Source organism: Myotis yumanensis, unplaced genomic scaffold (assembly GCF_028538775.1).
Source record: "Myotis yumanensis isolate MYYU_CA2020_CCGP unplaced genomic scaffold, mMyoYum1.0.hap1 SCAF_5, whole genome shotgun sequence".
In the NCBI taxonomy this organism is placed as follows: Eukaryota; Metazoa; Chordata; class Mammalia; order Chiroptera; family Vespertilionidae; genus Myotis; species Myotis yumanensis.
Window position 1 is genome coordinate 61,299,542 of NW_027223756.1, and position 22,783 is coordinate 61,322,324.

At 34.0% G+C, this 22,783-nt stretch overlaps 1 protein-coding gene across 9 annotated transcripts in view; it reads left to right on the forward strand.

The window, feature by feature from the left end:
- The window catches only part of FSTL5 (follistatin like 5), a 725,468-nt gene that overhangs the window by 179,211 nt on the left and 523,474 nt on the right, over positions 1–22,783 (forward strand). For all 9 annotated transcript variants that reach the window (XM_070415376.1, XM_070415375.1, XM_070415378.1 and 6 more), the window contains exon 2: positions 17,102–17,243. In XM_070415376.1, coding sequence (XP_070271477.1) covers positions 17,118–17,243 — 126 coding nt within the window. In that variant the 5' untranslated portion in view covers positions 17,102–17,117. The remainder of the gene's footprint in view (positions 1–17,101; positions 17,244–22,783) is intronic.

Here is a 22,783-nt window from a genome sequence, read left to right on the forward strand (position 1 = left end):
ATTGGAGGTAGTCTCTAATTCCATGGAATAATTTTATATCATTGTGACAGTTCATTACTGTAATCTCAGTAAAGCGAGTTGAATGGCTTAGCCATGTCTTCTAGATAACCAGGGAATATCTTTTGGAACGTACTTCAATTTAAAGTGATGTCCCCAGGTAATCAGTTTTAGTGAAGATGAACTTGTCCCTAAGTGGCCAAAGGATCCCCACATTCTAAAACCTAGTTCAGTGGTTCTCAACCTTCTGGCCCTTTAAATACAGTTCCTCATGTTGTGACCCAACCATAAAATTATTTTTGTTGCTATTTCATAACTGTAATGTTGCTACTGTTATGAATCGTAATGTAAATATCTGATATGCAGGATGGTCTTAGGCGACCCCCGTGAAAGGGTTGTTCAATAGCCAAAGGGGTCACGACCCACAGGTTGAGAACCGCTGACCTAGTTGATTTTGACATTGAACAATTGTGACCTTGTTATAACCACAATCAATATTTTTCACTGTGGAAGTTCAAACAAATACTGTTGTAGGTTAAATTATTAAATATAAGATATTAATAAAGCTTTATTAGTCCACAAATAACAGAATATCCTACTCTCTCTAAAGAGAAAGCATGTTCCATGATCATTCAATTACCCACATATCACCTGAGATTCTAATTCTATTTAATTTAAGGGCTGACTGCTGTGTGGCAATGTGTTCCTGCCTGTTTAAGTAAATTCTTATGTCTTTTAATGGTGTTATGTTTTGGTGAACACAGCAGACAATGGTATGTAAACTCATTAAATCACCACATTTGCTGTAAGTATAAGACAAGTTATTCTAATTCAAATGGTATCTTTGCATTGGTTACATATCTTTGGGTTAGACAAGATCACTCTCTAAAATAACATGATTAAAAGTAATTTTCTTTATCATTTAATATTACTTACATATCTAATGAATAATGTGGTTTGAAGATACCACCATTAGGATTCACATTCATATATCAACAAGGAATAATTTGTCTAAGGAAATAAATAATCTAAGTAACATATAAATTATTATGACATAATCATTGATCATATTTAATACTTCATAAGCTATCTAGACCAGGAAAATGTTGATATGGTAAACTGATAAGGTGAACATTTAAAATATATATATAACCAGTGCCTCTTCTATAGTAAATTGATAATTAGTTAAAATTATTGACTTTTGGTCATCGTGACTAAAAAGGATTCAAATCTTTTATCAGTGTGGTAATATTAGCCAAATCATAACACATCAGTCTAAATTGGCTGTTCTTGTTATTTTCATAGCATTAAATTGAGTTATTCATACCTACTCAACATAGATACTTCAATAAGGTAATAACTCACCACACATTTGCTATTTTTATTATTATATTGTTTTAACTCTGTAAGGCTTGACATATTTGGAAGAGCTTTTTCTATAGTGCTCTTTGAGCTAACACAGCTTATATAAACACAAAAAGCTAGGAAGAAAAAATAATCACATACATTTGGAGCTTTTTTAAATTTTATATAGACTATCAGTCATTTAAAAATATGATTGTAAATATAATAAGCTTCTGTTTACATAGGTCATATATATTTAGCTCACGAGTTCTCCTAATCAGTTGCATAGAAAGTGCGCATAGTGTTCAAGCTTGATTGAGCTTGTTTGGAAAAACTATAATTTTCAAACCCCTGAATCTCTTTATTATGCACTTGATGAGGGGTGAATTTATAGTTATGGTGAAAAATGTTATACAGGTGATTTTAAAGTTACGGATATAGGGAAATTCTTTTTTCCTAAGAATGAATTCATAACAGTGAGAACATAAAACAAAGTGAAAGTTTATCAAAGACTGACGCAAGTGATTTTTTTGACCAAACACTCGATCAAGTGTTCAGGGTTAGCAGAATATAGTCAGTTTACATACACGACCTTCAGTTTGTTGCTTAAAATGGCAGTGAGATTTCAGAAAATGAAAAAAAATGTTCAATACCTGTGTGAACTTTATTCCTCTAGGTTCTTAGAATTCTTTTGCTTCATATTTGTTATCTTACTGTATTTTCTTCTTAAAATATACTTATAGTACTAGCATGTTGCTCCTTATAAAGGGCACATTCTAAATCTTGTGATGAGTAAATCTGAATAGATTTGATGGTTATTTGATCAAACTCTTCCTCTCTTTTCTTCATAGCAGATATATTTCTGAGTACTATTCCCGAAGCTATTAAATTTGGAAAATTGTGTTTTACTAGTTATTTAAATTTAGCATTTGCATAAGATATTTATATAAAATGGGTTATTTAAGTTAAATTATTATTTGATTTAAATATAATTGTTTATTTTTTGTTTTAATTTTATTTTGCTTTTGAAATGGAGTTGAGAGATGCCTTCTCTTAATGCTGTCATACAATTCAATGGCATTTTTAAAAGGTTTCACAATTACACAGCATTGTTTTAAGACTTTTCTCTGAGGCAGACTGCACATACTGCTCTCTTGATGTTTGTAAATACTATGATTTAATTAAGAATTTGCTATGTAACATCAAGTACACCATAAAAGTTTTTTTAAAACTTATTTTTGTGAAGAATATGAACGCTTGCTGAGATTTATTTGGGAATATTAAATTTAAGCTGAGTTCTCTGGGAGACATTTTCTTAACTTAAAATCCAAATGATAATAAGTTACTACTACAATATTCAAAGCATTATACTTCATGTAAAATGTGGATTTGAATGAAACAAATGAGTTAATTAAACATAAAACAGATAGTCTTAAGCAATGAGGTTTGAAAGCTAAATTTAACTTGAAGATGACATACTGCCAAAGTGTGACCAATCTCTTGTATATAAAGTCATTTTCACAATGAGAAAAAGATGTAATTTGCAAATGTTCTTACAGAAGTATGCATACTAAGTATTAAAACACATTGTTAGACCAGTACAAAAAAATACCAGTAGCTTTATCCCATTTTCTAAAGCTAGGTATCTTTATTTTACTACATATTTTATAATAGGATAGTTATATAGAGTTATTTGATTAGAATCTTCAATAAATCCTGGAAAGAACTCTCTAGGTATTAGGAAATTTTATGTCCAGCAATATTCCTATACATGTGTCTAGAAATATTCTAGACATATTACTAGAAGTAATTATCTAAGTACCACCAGAGTTCAGCTCTGTGTCACACTGATTGTTGTCCCTCATCTGTGATAAACAACTTTGGATTATATAAATTCCAGATATAAATCACAATAAGCTCTGATGAAGAACTTTATGTGCTCCTTCAAAATGTACATGGAAGAGAAAAGCATCTAAGGTGTTTCTAACTGAATACCAAAGATTATTATCAAACTCTAGTGGTTATAATCTGTGGTAGTTGTATAGGTATAGATAGGTTAATGAAATAAAATAGAGAATTTTAAAAATTAAAACAGATACAAGGAAACATAAAACATTTGACCAAGACAGAATTCTAAATCAGATAAACATTTTCAAAAATTGCAACCTACTAGAACAAAAGTAAAAATAAAATAAAAATTTACAACTAAAATCTTTTAAAATCAATTGAAAAACTAAACTGAAGAACTTTGGATTTTTGTGAAGGAGAGGTGTTTTCTTAAACATTACAGTTTTATTCCAAACCATTAAAAATTCAATAAATTGAATACATTATAATTAAAAGTAGAAAATATACTCAAATTTTATTTAAAAGAACAAAGATTGGTTTCTAGTTTCTTGGGATATATTCCTAGAAGTGGGATCACAGGGTCAAATGGGAGTTCCATTTTTAGTTTTTTTTTTTTTTTAAGAAACTCCATTCTGTGCTCCACAGTGGCTGCACCAGTCTGCATCCCCACCAGTGGTGCGGGAGGGTTCCTTTTTCTCCACATCCTCGCCAGCACTTGTCGTTTGTTGATTTGTTAATGATAGCCATTCTAACAGGTGTGAGATGGTACAGCATTGTCGTTTTGATTTGCATCTCTCATATGATTAGTGACTTTGAGCATGTTTTCATATGTCTCTTGATCTTCTGTATGTCCTCTTTCGAAAGGGTCTATTTAGGTCCATTGCCCATTTTTTGATTGGATTGTTTATCTTTCTCTTGTTAAGTTGTATGAGTTCCCTGTAAATATTGAAAATTAAACCCTTATTGAAGATAACTTTGGAAAATATGTTCTCCCATGTAGGAGACTTTCTTGTTGTTTTGTTGATGGTTTCTATACTAGAAACACCAATCAGAAAGGATATATGCACCCTATGTTCATAACAACACAATTTACAATAGCTAAGATTTAGAAATAGCCTAAATGCCCTTCAGCAGATAGTGAATTAGAAAACTTTGGTACATCTACACAATGGAATAATATGTTGCTAAAAAAGGAAGGAACTCCTACCATTTGCAATAGCATGGATGGACGTGGAGAGCATTATGCTAAGCGAAATAAGTCAGTTGGAGGAAGATAAATATCACATGATCTCACTCATTTGTGGAATACACTGAACAACATAAACTGATGAACAAAAACAGATCCAGAGACAGAGAAGCATTGCTCAGACTGATAAACCTCAGAGGGAAGGCAGGAGACGGTGGGGCTAAGGTGAGGGATCAACCAAAGGACTTGTGTGCTTGCATATAAGCATAACCAATGGACACAGACACTAGGATGTTGAGGGCATGAGCTGGGGTCGGGGGGGCAATGGGGAAATAAGGACACATATGTAATACCTTAATCAATAAAGAAAAAATAAAATAAAATAAAAAGGAATAAAAAGAAAGAAAAAAGATGTTAGAAGCCAAAGTTGAGGAATGGAAGTGGTGTCCCCTGAGCTAGTTTTCCTCCATGCTTCAGATGCAATTCCACTCCCTAATGTTGGCCTCACCTATTTTTGTGTTTACCATAGGATAGTTAGTGGGCAGAGTCAAGCTTGTAGTTTGCTTTTTCTAGGAAAGTAAAGAAATAAAAGAAGCAGACAATTCATAGGATTAGTGGGGTGTTCACATTGTAAGTTATAAAAATGTCAAATCATTATGTTGTACACATGAAACTGCTATAACCAATATAATATTACATAGCATTTAAAATTAAATTTAAATAAATAAATTGTAAAAAAATGAAAGAAGAATTTTCAGTGTGCCTGAGGGAAAGTTTGATAGATTTTCAAGGTAGTATTCAGGATTTTCTTGGCCATTACCTGGGTGTTCAAGGACCCATTTCGCAATAGATTCCCTTATTAAAGAACCTTGAGAGACGTTTCTCTTAGCCTCAGGATGCAAGGAATCACCACAGTCATTTCTGGTTCTAATTCCATAAGAACAAGGAAAGGGAAATAAAATTTACTAGCAATATTAAGCCCATCCAGTTCTTTTGGGAGTTTATATTCATTACCCAGAGAATAAGAAGAATTAGGGAACTGATGTTCTGGAAAAAAACACTCACACCTCTATCTTATAAGAGCCCAGCGACCCTTATGGTGGAACACCAGAATGACTGGTCGCTATGATGTGCACTGACCAACAGGGGGCAAACACTCAACACAGGAGCTGCCTCTTAGTGGTAAGTTCGCTCCCACAGTGGGAGAGCTGGCAAGTGGAGCTGTGGTGGTGGGGAGTGGGCCTAAGCCGGCAGTCGGACATACCCTGAGGGGACCTGGACTGCTAGAGTGTGCAGGCTGGGCTGAGGGCCCCTCCCCTCCAGTGCACAAATTTTGTGCACTGGACCTCGTGTGTGTGTGTGTGTGTGTGTGTGTGTGTGTGTGTATTTCTCAGGGTTACTGTGGATTTTCCAAAATTACAAGGGTCCTGAAGCAAATCATCTGTGGTTTGGATGATGCTACTAAATTTTTGTTACAAATATTAACTATATGGTTAATTTCCATGTGGTATTTCCCCCTACTTAATTAGAAGGAGTTACCCCAAAAGACCTCATATCTGAGATTCTCAGAGATCAAACTCTACCTGTCCTTGAATTTATTTTCTTCTAGAAACATTTGCTTCAAAAGGTGTAACATTTAAAAAAAGTTGTTATGGTTATATTGCCTGGACTCACATGTATAGTCTACCTAAATTAATAGATTTTGTGTTGATATCTTGTTATCAAGAATGTGAAAGTATATGGTATACTTGTGCCTGAAGCAGGGTAAATATCCAATAAATATTTTTAGCATTACAAAACATCATGTTACTGCTCTTTGTTTTTCTTCAGTTTTTTTCTTTCCAAATATGATAAATTTGTTTTAAAAATATTCATTCAACCTTTAACCTGTAGTTTATATTTTAAATTTAAACTGTATAAAATAAAATTCAAGTTTTTTTGTGTCAATTGCTGAAAACCAACTTGACATTTGCTGTATTTCAATCACTGGCCACAGAACTAGATGAAATGATTGCTTTGCATTCTCATTAGGCATTTACTGGAAAGTTTAACTACTTGTCTGTTTTGTTTCAAAAAGTAGGATTGTGCATGAAAACATGGAGGTTTTGATTGTGAAAAACCTTATGAAAATCCTCATATGGAACTAGATAACATTAATCTATTTTCCCTGCACACCAGGGTGGCCCAGATCTCCCTTTGGGGGAGGCATGAGGTCATTCTGGAAAATACCTTGGGTCCCAATGACTTTTATTACTAACGGTGGACTCCATCCTTGGAGTCTCCTCACACTTTTCTAAATATGAGCTAGAATACCTCTGAGACTCTTGACCTGAACGAATGGGCAGTTTTCCCCAAGGTATTTCAGTTTTAAATGCAGAGCCCATTAAGTTGTTCCCTGTGTAGTAGCACTACATTGTTAAACTGTGACAGAATACTTTTTCCCTTGTACAATAAATGTAGTCTCCCTTTAAAGAACATAGGCTGCTAGAAACCTTGGTATGGAATAGGTTGAATTTAAAATCTGCCTGACATTGACAAAATTGCAATAATTTTTTTAATAGCAAATAAAGTCTGTAACATAGTACCTTTGGGATTTTAGTCAGAGTTCATTCTAAGAGCTGCATTCTTCTTTAATTTACATTTTAAGTGTTCAGCGAGGTAGATGGCAATGAATTCAGAAGACAGAACCTGTAATGATTTTCTCTTCTCTTGAACGAGGGCAATATCTTCAAGGTCATACAATATATTATTATTTTTAACCTTTTAAAGCCTCATTTTTTTTCATATTATATCAAGCCAACTTATTGCAGTTTAGATACAAAATAGGGTAATAGATATTTCACACAAACCATATATTAAGTTGATCATCTTTAGCTGAAATTTTGCAATGTGCTATAAGTTACACTCATCATGTTTAGGAGGAAATAATTTTTAAAATACACAAAAACTAATATCAATGTCATTGATTACTTTTATTTTGCATAATTACTTCCATTTGTTACTTACTTTGAAAAGAATTAAGTAATTTTTATAACTTTCCATTCCCATGACTATAGATGTTCCTTAAGTTGTTCTTGACTATAATATTAAAAATAAAGAAAAAATGAACTTTATTATACTGATTAAAATTTTCTTTTTTTATTTTAACATACTAAGCCTGTGATATAGCTTTAAGAGATCAGGTGAATGAAAGAAAGTGGAAAAGGAGACTGTAAGAAGATGGCCAGAAAGGTGAAATTAAATCATGAAAATATTGTGATTGAAACTAAATGGAGAAAAGGTTAAGTAAATGGGTCACTTCTGTCTGAGCAGTCTTAATAGATTAGTTGGTAGAAGCTGGATTACAGGAGGTGGAGAAATATAATGCAAGTGTTAAGATCATTTTAAGGATATAACCACTAGTAAAATCTATTATCTTTTGACTCTTAATCTGTTGTTCTTTCTACCAAAGCATGCTGCTGCTCAGCATTAAAAATATTTTTGGTACACTTTTTTAAAAGACATATTTTCAGATTATTAACCACAAGAAGAAAAAAATGCCTTTTTTGTCAGATTTCTGTGAAAATTAGTCCAAACTCAGAAATTCAACATGTGAAATAAATGTCATCCAAAAATATGAGAAGAATATTGAAGTTGCTTCATTTTTTACCTTTCACACATAAGCCAGGCGGACATACCATAGAGAAAAGCTACGTGTAGCATGCTGAGATATATCACATTATCTTGTCCATATAAAAACATAGTTTTAAGCAGTCATTTTGCACAGTGTCATAGACCATGGCTTTCAGCAAGGTGGAGGATTGATGGTCCATTATGTATATGTACCAACATATATAATCCAAAGTATTAAGATCAAATATATTTTTTAAATAACTCAGATTATTCACTGTGAAGAAGAAACTGACAGCAGATGATTTAATAAACTGTATAAAAAGAATTGAATAAAGTGTATTTTTAATATTATCTATTAAAGGTAATCATAAAAATGGACATATGTATTTCATTTAGTTTCAGGCTACACATAACATATCTTTGACTACTATAAAGTCCTTAGGGAGAATGAATATGAGTCACTGTATGTTGGGTTGTTTTGTCTAAGTTTGAGGTACCAGCGCAGAGCATTTGAAGTTCATCCTATTGTAAGGTTATAAAATTTAAAGAAATGTTTTGATTAAGTCAGCTAGACTCAAAGTTTCATTCTGTTTTATAGTTGTCAAAGTTGTGTTAAAAATATACACTGAGTTGCCAGGTTATTATGACCACCTGACGTTTGTAGGCAAATTAGCCGTACACTGCATCATATGGGATATGGAAGCCGAAGGCCTGTTCGAACACCTTTGCTGTCTGCAGTTACCAAGATAAAACATCTCCAATTTGCACAGGAACACAAGGATTGGACAGTCAAACATTGGAAAAAAGTCATGTGGTCCGATGACTCATGTTTCCAGTCGCATCATGCAAATGGCAGAGTGAGAATTTGGCGGAAACAGCATGAAAACATGCACCCCACATGCATGAGTACAACCCTTCAAGCTGGTGGGGCAGTGTTATGGTTTGGGCATGTTTTCCTGGCATTATTTCCCTTTAATTTGTGTGGAACAACATCTGAATAGCACAACATTCCTAAGTATTATTGCTGATCAAGTTCATCCTATCATGTTGATGGTGTATCCCAATGGAGATGGCTTCTTCCAACAAGACAATGCCCCATGCCACGGTGCTCGTATTGTGCAGGAGTGGTTTCAAGAACATGAGGGAGACTTTACCTTGCTTAGGTGGCCCCCACAATCACCAGATCTCAATCCAATTGAGCATTTGTGGGACAAAGTTAAAAGAACCACAGGCAGCTGGTTCCACAACCATCAAATCTCATAGAACTGGACAGTGCTATTCATCAGGCATGGTGTCAGATTCCTCGCATCACCTTTCAACATCTCGTAGAGTCAATGCCAAGAAGAATCTCTGCAGTACTGAAGGCAAAAGGTGGCCCAACAAAGTATTGATGGGGTGGTCATAATAATCTGGCCACTCAGTGTATATCTATGTCTGTCTGTCTGTCTATCTATCTATCTATCTATCTATCTATCATCTATCACTGTTTATAACTATAACCATAAACATCTAGATGATTATACAACCATATCTTTATCTTTCAAGTTTTATATATAAATGTGTGTGTATATATATAATATATGTAAAATGTATATAATACTATATTTTATATAAATATATAAAACTTTTGTATAACTGCAATTATATAATCACAACTATAACCATCTATAACTTTAATAATAAATATATAGAACTATCTTCCCAGTGGAGATCATTATGATGAAGAAACATATAGACAATTTTTTCCCCAAAATTGCACTTAAACAATATGATTCTGTAAAGATGTCGACACTGATGTCCTTTCAGTGGACTTTTGGAAACTCTAGTGAGTAGTAAGTACAAAGTTGTTGGGGCTTAAAGAGATGTAGCTTCTGAGTCGTCCCTTAGACACTAAAGCATTTGCACATGTGTGCTTTGTCTTTCCATAGTGAATAGATTCAAGTCAGGCATTTTTCAGTATTTTTTTAAAAATACTGACCTTGGGATCAGCTGCATTCTAGGCCCTCTCCTATTTTCATTACAGGTGCAACTGTTATTCTCACTGGTTCTCATTTTCCTCGAAGAAGAGGTTACACTAGGTCTCTAATATGTTTTTCAGTTCTGTTATTTGTGTTCTATATTGTACTTAAATATTTTATTTAAAAATTTTCAGTATGAAGAATTAATATAGCTGCAGCATCAATAATTGTGCAAAGCAGGGATGGTTTTAGAAAACAAATATTTCCCACCTAAAATGCTTTCCATAATGTGGAATTTTCATTTGTTAAAAGCGGAGTATATAAATCTTAAAAAAATTAAGTACAATTCAGCATGAACTCTTTCTCCCAGTGCAAGCTTACAATGTACATTTTACACTGCAGTTCCTCTACAATGGCATGAATATATTTCATGTACACTGAGCTTCTCTCTCAGTTTCAGATTAAGCTGGCGTTTGAAAGGTATGATTGATTAAAATCTGGACAGTTTTGTTCATCCAAATTGAGGATTCAGATGTCATTGAATTAAAGTTCATTCTTCTTGGAAAGAGTGAAATTAATTTAATGATCACAGTTCTCATTATTTAACACATTTAATTCTATTCTTACCCCAGATGCTGAGAAAAAAGTTGTACTGCATGTTATAACCTTTCAACATAGAGCATTACATTTAAAAGTTTTGGAAACTTTCACAACATGAACCAATAGTCATATAATTAAGAACTGAAGAAACTTCCATGTTTGCTAGTGGCTCCATAGAGATTTGAAAGACCCTGGACATAGCCTGGATAATAGAAGTCACATAGCCATTGCTCTCTCATCTCACTGCATTTGTTTATCCCCTATCTCCACTTACCTTGATCTAAAGAGAATATAAGTGAAAGATTCTCTTTTCCAGTAGGATTCAGCCAGAAAAATTAGCTATTTTTCTCTATGGCTACTTCTTTACAAGCTGTCTCTTTATTTCTGCATCATTATATATGTCTTTTTTTGTTTAAATTTTTTATTGCACTTTATATTCAATATTGTTTTGTAGTTTAAGATGTACAGCATGGTGGTTAGACAATAATGTATTTTTCAAAATGGTCCCCTGATATTTCAAGTACCCAGCCGGCACCATACATAATTATTACAACATTATTGACTATATTTCCTGTGCTGCGCATTATGTGTGTTTTAAATGTAGAATTAAATAACAGAACAATGGGCTAAATTTGATTGGAATCAGCCTTGGGTTCAGATACCAGTTGTGACACTAACCAGCTTTCTAAACTTGGACACTTTATTTAATATGTTTCTCTTTATATATTGGTTCAGTGTAAGTAATAATACATATTAGAAACTATTTTGGCATAATTAAATACCACAAGGTGCCATCCCCGTATGTCTAGTGGGGTATATGTGACCTTCTTTCATTTGTTCTTCTCCCTTATGGTTATTCAACATGCAGTAAATGACTCTTAGCTTTTGTTTTGTTTTGTTCTTCAGAATGAGTACCTGAAGTTAGTACATTAGTGGAGAGAATCCACTGCCCATAGTAAACCTGGATTCTTTGAGGAATAGTTTTTCTAAGGAAATACTACTTTAGAATTCATCCACAGAGTTCAAAGGGTGGGTATGAAGTTAGAGTGGATCAAAGACGGACACAGCTGCTATAATTGACTTGCCTGATCAATGTAAGAGATGTCTCTGTGGTCCTTTCAATTTCAGTTGCTCTAAGAATGACAAGGTTGTCTGTTCTTGACATAGGAGGCTTTTCCAGAGGAACTACCCATTGAAAGCCCAATTTTGATCCAGGTGTAAACGAAAAAAACTTTTGTGATAATCACAACTTAATTTCTAACTTGATTTCACAGTCAGTTTTAATGATTATTTTTCAATTACATGAAGAATATTAAGAATCCCTTAATGTATACCTGCTATTTCAAATTAATTACTTATCATCATTAATTTATTCATTCATCTATTTATCAAAAAAATTTATTGAACTCATGCTGTGTGCTAGGTACTGCTCTAACTGACACAAGTGACTAACAGATTCTTGTTTTATGGAGTTAACATTCTGGATGGATGCAGAGAACAGCAAACAAACTGGTAAAAGTATAGCAGGTCAGGTGATGACAAGAGTAGTGGCTTCAGTCATCCCATCCCAATGAAAATTTCTATCATTCTGTTTTTCAGATTGACCATTTCACTGTTTTTATTTTTTCTACTTCCTAGCAGCATGTACTCTTCTTCTATTTCAACTGAAGCTGCCCAACGGCTTAGTCTTTGGACCTCTTCTCTTCTCTTGAAAGCTTGTGGAAGTTTTTCAGGGTAGAGTGAGAGCCAGTGAGGATACTCCAGATGAAACCCTCAGGATACTTGGTTTCTCTGCAACATGTAATAATGTTGATGATGTGAGGGATTTGCTTCATCTTGACATTCTTTCTAATCAAAGGCACAAATCCACAGCATCTTTCCCCATCTCAAATGCTACATTTTGTTCCTAAGGCAATACTTTCACTATCTCAGTTTGTTTTCTCGTGTAATTAATAGTAAGATTCTGGAGAATGTGTAAACAAATAAAAATGTCCCAAATTTGAATCTACCAAATAACGTAACTACTTTATTCTAAATCCTACTGCCATAAGCAGCACACTGTATGATAAAAGTTTGACTCAGGGAACGACATACATTTTTTAAGAAGCGAAACCTCTGTCCATCTCCTTTAGCATCTATAAGTCTAAATTTGTTAAATCTAATGTTAGGCAGATACTTTTTTAGGTACATGTGCATTTTGTTTTCTCAAAGTTAATAATGAGGTTGTTTTTTGATGCTTCCATATAAATGTTGAGGTTACAAGGAAAAGTCATAGGATCATTATTGCACCATCTGTTCTAGCCGGTTTGTTTCAGTCAAGTGCTTTCTGTGTTCTTACTGAGCTGACAACAATCTGCCAATTAATTATGAAAACCTAACAGGTTGTCAGAGGTTACTATACTGAGAAAGTGAGCTCACCAGCCAGTATATCATGGGACTGATTACTGCTGATTTAGAAACAATTTCCAGAACACCTTCTGTGGATGAGTAAACTTTTAAAGACATAATAATGACATCTTTGGAATCATGTAGCTGAAGAAAACTCAGAAGATGACAATTAGTTTCTGAGCTTTTATAAAGAAGAGCTATCTTTTTGTTTAGGTTGTTATTTTATAACTATATAATTGGATTCAATTATTTTTCTTGGCAATATTTCTATTGAGACACTATTACAAGGTAGCTGTTTGCATAAGATGAATACAGAAACTATTCTTTGTCCTTTGTCTTGTCTAACACTGCACTGCTGAGCTCAAATGCCTATCTGCAATAGAAATCAGAGTTCCCTTTAAAAAAAGTTATTTGACTTTTAATATTAGTTCCCTTTCACTTTGGTTGTGATACCAAGTAAATTACTTCAGTTGTTTGAAAGCTTTTGCTGAAATAAATTATTTATATTATATCTTTATTTTTGTACTTTTTATTATTAAGAAAATTTAGACTTGAAATTCATAACACTATCAATGAAGAAATTAATCATTGTTAACAATATAAGAGAAGTTACTTAAAATAGTACAAGTAGGTTGCATGTCCTGCATCAGCACACTGAGTTGTTTTTATAAACTCTTTGTAAAATTTCTTAAAAGCAGATATTCCTAGCCTATTGCCTTTAGCAGAGAAGATATTTCAGTAGTTAGTTGAAGTGGAATCACACAAGGTTTATGAGATTTTTGGCCATTTTTTAAAATTAATTGTTAACTTGCTTTATATTTTATAGTGGATGAAATAATTGTAGCCATATATTTGTATACAAATACAGGGTGTCCCAAAGTTATATACGTAAGTGTGTGCATGTGTGTGTGTGTAGAAAAGAAAGAGAGGAAGAGAGAGAGGAAGAGAAGGAAGGAAAAAGAGAAAAGAGGAAAAGAAACCCTTATATGAGCAATATGAGCACTTTTAAGAAATGTATGACAGCACCTTTACCCAGAGTTATGAAGGAACAGAGTTGTTGTCATGCTTCTTTCCCACCTCTCTTGGTTGAGCACAAAAGGAGCATAATATTCAGATATCTGAGAAATATATACCTTTACTGAGCTGGTTCCATTTGCTTTATTCTTGGACTCTACCTTGGATTTAAAATATTCCATTCATTGGTCTTAAAAACTCATATTTACATCTGAGCAAATGATTAGACTGTACATAAAAATGACAGCAAAGTGATGGAATACAAATGAAAATATTTGTTTTTCTCAGGTTAGTTTTGTAGCCGTAGTGAAAATAGGGATTCCATTCAGCATTGAGAGAATGCAAGAAAACAGGATCCTTCTTTTACCCTTGAATGCAGGATGACATTCATTCATTTATGCATTTATTTATTGAACTAGAGGCCCGGTGCACGAAATTCATGCACAGGCAGGGGGAGGGGTTGTCCCTCAGGCCAGCCTGCACCCTCTCCAATCTGGGACCCCTTGAGGGATGTCCGACTGCCAGTCCAGAACTGCTGCCTCCCAACCACTCGCCTGCCTGCCGGCCTGATTGCCCCTAACTGCCCTCCCCTGCTGGCCTGATCACTTCCAACTGCCCTCCCCTGTAGTCCTGGTCTCCTTCAACTGCCCTCTGCCGGCCTGGTCACCCCTAACTGCCTTCCCCTGCTGGCCATCTTGTGTCCACATGGGGGTGACCATCTTGTGTGTTGGGGTGATGGTCAATTTGCATTTTACTCTTTTATTAGCTAGGATGTCTAATAAGGGTCAAGTGATTTGCTAGACCCACATGATATAATGCTGAAAAAATCACCCCATATCCCTGCATTTATGAAGTTTAAAAAAGAAAACAGATAGATGTATAGTCTAGTTAAGCACGCCAACATTCAAGCAATCATATTAATATTGTATAATTATAAACAGATGTTCTGAAGTAAAGGAAAACTGACCTATGATTGTGAGTGACTAGGAACTCTAACTCAGCCTTAGTATTATGGATAGGATCTTTGAAGGATATGTTTGATGTGTGAAGGCATTTGTATAATAATTGGGAAAGAAAAGATTGAATTTCATGTGGAAGAAATAGCATACAAAAGCCAATAGTAGGAATTGAACAAATAAGTTCAAAGAACTGAGTGAAGATTAGTGTGTCAGAGAAGCAGTTATTTAGAGAAAGAGAAAGACATGCTGAGCTTGGACTTGTGAGAATTTGCAGGCTGTTAGTAATTTTGTTTTTACCTTAATGGTAAATTAGTATATTTTAAAATTACTGACAAGGGAAATAATGTAATTGTTGGACTTTTTGTAATCACTGGGACTGTTGTGTGGAGAGTGGCTTGAAGATTCATGTACATAAATGTGGAAGGACAGCAGGGAAGTGATTGGGGCAGATTAGGAAGAAGCGGTGCTGATAGCATGCGCTAGGGTTGTGACTGTAGACTTGGAGAGAAACTGATATGTGAGAGATATTTTCTGAAGGTAGAAATAACAGAACTTACTGGTGTGTTTAGTATGAAGGTAAGGGAACCAGAGATGTCAAAGATGTCCTCTTTGTTTCTGTTTGAGTAAATGGATGAATGAAAATCTGGGAAAGCATGACTTCACATGTGGGTATGTATGCTATGAGGAGATGCTTTTTTTTAAATATATATTTTTATTGATTTTTTACAGAGAGGAAGGGAGAGAGATAGAGAGTCAGAAGCATCGATGAGAGAGAAACATCGATCAGCTGCCTCCTGCACATCTCCTACTGGGGATGTGCCCGCAACCCAGGTACATGCCCTTGACCGGAATCGAACCTGGGACCTTTCAGTCCGCAGGCCGATGCTCTATCCACTGAGCCAAACCGGTTTTGGCTGAGGAGATGCTTTTGAAACATAAAGATGGAGCAGTGAAGTAGGCTAACTATACCAATCAGGAGATTGGGTGGGTGGGAAGCAGTACATGTATTTGAAACTATAGACTATGTTGAAAACGCCTAGGCTGAGTAAATGGAGTAAGATAAATGGCTAGCAATGAGATTTGATAAACTATAGTATTTAATAACAAAGTAAAGGAGTAGGATTAACTCACAAAAAGAACTGAAGAATTGTCATAAAATCTATAGAAATAGAAGAGAGGGGTGTCATAGACATCAAGTAAAATGACCATTTCTTGAAAAATGAACTGTTACTTTGGTAGTGACATAGAAATATGACTGAAGTAGACTATGGTCAGACCATAGTCAGACTGAAATATACAACTCTTTACTAACAGGGTTAGTCAATTGGTTAAGTTGCTCAAGAAGTTAAATGTACAGATTCACTGAAGAGGAGAAAGCTCTTCGGTTGCCACAATACACACAAAGACGTGTTGGTGAAAGTGGTGAAGTGAAATTTAATTGAACTGTTTATAAAAGGGCTTAGTGTTTATATAATAATAAATGCCGTTTTACGATACTCTGGTATATCTGAAAACAGAACATTGAAAAGAGTCATAGGAATTTTTGTTGGAAGCACTTATAAAATAATTTTCTAGGAGATTTCTTTGTATTTTTTACTTTTTAATTTATTTTGTTTTACTTAAATGCCCTTTTTAATACTATTGGGAAAATGTATTCATAACTTAATATGACCCATTTGCATAGTTTCTGTAGTACCTCAGTTTATTAAGTACTACTATAGTAGACTGTCTTCTTAATCTCTTACCAGTCTTTACCAGTGAATTATAATAACTATAGTTTTATTAAGCATTATTCACCAAACATACTCAAAGAGGAATTCAAGATTTATAAATATGTTGATAATTGTATTCTGTATGGATGCTTAGAAGTTTATCCATGGTTCACTGTTTTCTTTTTCAATTTTTTCAACCTGCTTTTATTAATTTTCTCCTCAATGCATTTCTATTGGCCCCTTTATTCTACTTAATAAGTGTTGTAAGGGCTATATAAATGAAAAAAAAACAAACTGTATTTGTTATGGTAAGAGGATATTAATTTATATTTGGAGATGCTTATCTATTATGGGTTCAGTTGGCAATTGCTGATAATATTTTATTTGGTCGGTGGAGATTTCTTTGCACTATTTAATACCTTTTAATACGTTTGTTTAATATATAATGCATTTTCTGATTGCTTGCAATGTTAATTTTTACAGGTGAAAAGCAAAAAGGATGTTTAAGTACTGGTCAGCTGTTTTGTTTCTTGGATTCATTTTTTTGGAGTCAGAAGGAAGGCCAAGCAAAGAAGTAGGATATGGCCTTAAGTCTTATCAACCTCTAATAAGACTGCGACACAAGGTACAGTCACCATTCTGAATTTTCTCATAGTTCCTAGTAATTAGGAGCTAAACTATTAGTTGTTTGATTTCTTATTCATTCAAGAGCACTTACTTAAGAATATGCTTTCAGAATATAATTTTCATATTATGAAAAATATACATTTTAAAACATAAAATGTTAGTAATTTATAAACTTGTATAAATTTAGAATTTTGAAAATTTTGACAAAGTATAGAGATGGCTCATTTAAAAATATATTATTAAAGTTAACAAGTAGTAATAGTTTTATAAAATAATTAAATGTGTTAAGACTTAATCAACCAGATTATTTCCACATTAATTTTAAGTTTAAAACTTATAAAACTAAAGCAAAAGTGTTATGTCCTTAAATTTGTTATAAAGGTAAACTAAGAAAGGATTTTTATACTATGGGGAAATACATAGGTTGGTAAAGGATTCGTTTTTGTAGAAATAATGAAACATTTTAATTTTATAAAAAATAATTTTTGGCAATAAATACTTCTTTATGTTAAATATATTCAAGTATAAAATAAATAGACATTTAGGTATAATATAAATTACATAGATTACTCATAATAAATTAAGCTAGTGGTTTTATTGTAATAACAGATCATGATAGTATAAATAACAAACTTAAGCAAATATTAAATCAAATAAAAGTTTATAGTACATTTTGGTTTACATAGAAAGTAGAAAAAGACAAAAAGCATAATAATTATGAGAGATAAAATATTTTAAATGTCTTACACTACTTGTCTTAAAAAAACTTTCAAAATAAACATATAAGCCAGTCAGAGAAAGGTAAGTATCACATGATCTCACTCATATATGGAATCTAATGAACCAAATAAACTGATGGTCAAAAATAGACCCAGAGACATAGAAGGGAAGGCAAGGGAGGGTAAGTGGGAAGAGATCAACCAATGAACTTGTATGCATATATGTATAACCTGTGGACACAGACAATGGGTGGTGAGGGCCTGAGTGGGAAGCATGCGGGAAGAGGTTAATGGGGTAAAAGGAAGACCTATGTAATACTTTCAACAATAGAGTTTAAAAATAAAATAAAATAAATATATATTAATTTTCCCTTACATTCAACACACATCTTTGGCACTTACATTATATATATATATTTGCTAAATTCTTTCGTAATATTATAATCTCTCTATAGAGAAGCCCAAGTGACCGTTAAGACTGGTCGACCAAATATATTGGTTGACCAAACAACCGGTCGACCGCACACTGACCACAGTATTTATTGGGTAGACGCTCAATGCAGGAGCTGCCCCCTAGTGGTCAGTGCGTTCCCACAGCCAACCTCCCACAGTCCCTCCACCTGGCAGACCAGCTCCGATCAGCCCTGATAAGCCCTGATTGGGACTGGGCTAGATGGCCCTGATCGGCCCCTATTGGCCCCAATTGCCTGATCCCCAGCCAGGCCAAGTAACCGCCCACCCTTGCACAAATTCGTGCACCAGGCCTCTAGTATTTTAATAGAGTGACTAAGCTTTATTGGGATTTTTATGTGGCAGACACTAAGCTAAGATCTGAATTGTATTATTTTATCTTCAAAACAATCTTATGAAGATGTACCTATTTCCATCTTATAAATAAGAAATCAAAATTCATAGAAATGTTAAGGATTTTTCTGAATACATAAATTCTTTAAATATATTAATTAGCTAGGGATAACATTCAGGATAGGTTTGATAGCCAGAAAAATAAAAAAATAAAATAAGAAAAAATGTAAACGTATACTTAAATGCCAAATATCATTGTAGAAATTTAGTCACATGTAAAAGTAAATATGTTCTTAAAGTTTCTGGTCTGGGTAAATACAAGGTAAGGATTGACTTTATTCCACTATCTTTAAATTATTATTCATGTCCTCTCCCTCAGGGACTAATAATCAGTTTTATCCTATCCCAATACTTAGAATAATAACACCTTTGTGAATATTGTCAAAACACATTGTTAATACAACATATTGGCTCATACTCCAACATTCACAATAAATATTTATTTTGTACTGTGTGTCTGCCTTAAGTTATGCATGTTGAGGTCAAAACTATGACTTTCTAATCCTGTTATTCCTGTGCCATGAACACAGTAGATACTATTTAATTGAATCTCTGAGACTCTTTAACTAGAAATAATACTTGATTGCTGGCATTTAAAACAGAGAGACAGAGAACGTCATGGTGGTACTTAATTTTGAAACAACTTGGGAGAGAAGTGAAATTAAGCTACAAAAGGCATTTTGTGAGTGAGTGTGTGTGTGTGTGTGTGTGTGTGTGTGTGTGTGTGTGTGACCATGTGGAAGTGTGTATTTGACAGGAACAGAGAGGCACCCTGAGTTGTGCAAACCCCTGTAAGAACCACCAGATAGTTTCCACTCACACCCAACTCCCACCTGACCACTGGGAACTACCTTTCCTTCCCCTTAGAGCCTTTTTATTTTGTCTGTATCATCCATTATTTAGATTCTAGAAATACCTGGTCATCCTTTTTTCCACTGACTCTCATTGCAATTAGGCATATATGCCACTTGATTGCTGAGGCTTTCCCAAACCATAATTGAAAATAGAATAACCATAATCATTCCCTATCTCCAACTTTTTATATCTAATTTCATCCAAAGAACTCATCACTCTTCCTCAAGATATATATTTCATTGATTTATTTTTTATGTTTTGTTCCATTAAGTTGTAAACTACTATACATCTTGTTGTACTCCTGCACCTAGAACAGTGTTTGGCAGGTGGTAAACACTCAGCAAATAGCTAGGAAATGAATGAATTCATCTGCTGACTAGAATAAGACAAATTAGGATGATACATGTATTTGGATTATGCAGTGAATTCTACATAATTATTTAATTCATTATAATTATTTCATTAATTACAATTAGTAAATTAATTAGGTATAATTTTATTTTTTATCATTTAATCAGAGTAAAATCAACAAAACAGTGCTTAAAAACTGTATATAAAGTATTTTAATATTGTTACACAATTTCCTCCTATTTGTTTTTTCACCTACATAGTTTTATTTAAATTGCAAAAAATATAAATTCTACATGTCTGTAAGACTGAGGTGATGCATAAGAGATTTTCTATTTGGATTATTTTTCACTAGTATTAAGTATTAGTTATTGACTAGAAAACTAAAACATGGATAATCAATAAAATCAATCTCCAGTTCTGATTAGCAATTTTCCATATTTTCCCCAGAGGACTTTTAGTACATTGAATCTAAACAAATAATATGTATAGACCTCATATTTACCAAATATTTGTGTGCCAACTGTATAATGAATCCCTTCTTGGGACCAAAAAGTGAAATGTGAGACTTCTGAGATTACATGGACATATTGAAGATCTAAATATAAATACATGTGCATATTTATAAGTTTTACAAATACACATAAGTGTGATTGAAAATATATTTGTGTTTCAAGATAAACACAAGTAGCATAAATTCATCATTCTGATTATATAAATCTTAATTATAGTCTACAGTATATGTCTGAGAGAGCTAACCATGTATTTCATACAATGTGTTTCTCCAACAAGTATTTATGGAATATCAAATGCACGAATTCATTAGCACTCTAGAATTGTAAAATAGAGTTACTAAATTCAAATTCTCAAAATGGTTATCTTATTTATTATTATTTTAAAGTAAACAGTGCATACTTACATTGTGTTAGGTACTTTCATGTTGAAACTAATTGTTGAAACTTAAAATAGTCCTGGGATACAGGGAATGTTATTTCTGTTTATCCAAATGATATCATTAAAACTCAGAGAAGTAAAGTAACTTTCCCAAGGACAAGAGAGGGAACAGACAGAATCATTGAGACGGGGAAAAGGAACCACAAAAAAATAAAGAGGATGATGAAGGTAAAGCAACATTACACTGACCTTGAGAAAAAACATCTAATGCTCTTTCAGATTGTTCTCTCTGCCCCTCCATACGCACAACCACAGTGTTCCCATGTCCATTTCTTAGCCAGACTGACATGAATGTCTTCTCCTAAATGTTGCTGTAGCTCTGGTTTAGAGCCAACTTCTCAATGAAGACTCAGTGAGATGCTTAACTGCTGGTTTCATTGTCATATGCATGAATAATGAACTTCCTGAAGTCTCCCAAATCTTGAACCATCAGCAGTATTGGTGTTTGCAGAGAGGTCTTTACAGAACTTAATCTTCTTAGGCATTTAGTATATGTTAACTTCTCTGTTAGGTTTATTCTATACATTCGGTCATTTAATTTTGAATATTCCTATGTGGTAAGTAGTTTTATTACTGTTTTATAGATGAGGAAATTGGGGTTCACAAATGTTTAGTAATCATTTAATTTCACATACTGAGCAAATTAGGAAGCAGGATTCAGGATTTAATACATACATTACCCGATGAATACTTTTGGTAGTAATTTGACCTATAGGTCATATATTTCCTATTCTCCCCTCATTCTGTTCACATATTAATAAGAATTTTATTAATTGGTCGCTTTGTGTGCGACACTTTGTGGTTGGATGAGACTTGGTGTCTAGTTCTGGCCAATGAGTAGTGAGCACTGCCATGCAATGCATCTGGGCTGAACATTATCACTGTAAAATCTCCCTGAACTCTCTTTTGCCTCCAGCATGGCAAACGGATCTGATCAAGGTAGTGGCAACTTAAATATCCCAAGTCTAAACAAGTAGGATGAAACAAACATGCGGTTAATTAGTGATTCTCTTGTAATGTGAAAGGATAGATGGGGGAAACTTCTGTTTTAAACCACTGATTTTTTTTTTTTCTTTCGCTAAAAGTATTACAAAGGGTATTACATAAGTGTCCTTTTTCCCCCCCCACCCTTGACAAGCCCCTGCCCTCCCTTACCCCCCAGTGTCTTATGTCCATTAGTTATGGTTATATGGATGCATACAAGTCCTTCGGTTGATCTCTTACTCCCCTCCCTCCTGTCCCCCAACCCTCCCTGGCCTTACCACTGAAGTCCGACAATCGGTTTGAGGCAGCTCTGCCACTGTATTTATTATTGTTCAAAAGTTTGTAATGGTCTTAATTATCCATGAAAGAGTGAGATCATGTGGTATTTTTCCTTCATTGACTGGCTTGTTTCACTTAGCATAATGCTCTCCAGTTCCATCCATGCTGTTGCAAATGGTAAGAGTTCCTTCTTTTTAACCGCAGCATAGTATTCCGTCGTGTAGATGTACCACAGTTTTCTAATCCATTCATCTACTGATGGGCACTTAGGCTGTTTCCAGATCTTAGCTATGGTGAATTGTGCTGCTATGAACATCTGGGTGCATATATCCTTTCTGATTGGTGTTTCTGGTTTCTTGGGATATATTCCTAGAAGTGGGATCACAGGGTCAAATGGGAGTTCCATTTCCAATTTTTTGAGGAACCTCCATACTGCCTTCCATAGTGGCTGCACCAGTCTGCATTCCCACCAGCAGTGCACAAGTGTTCCTTTTTCTCCACATCCTCTCCAGCACTTGTCGTTTGTTGATTTGTT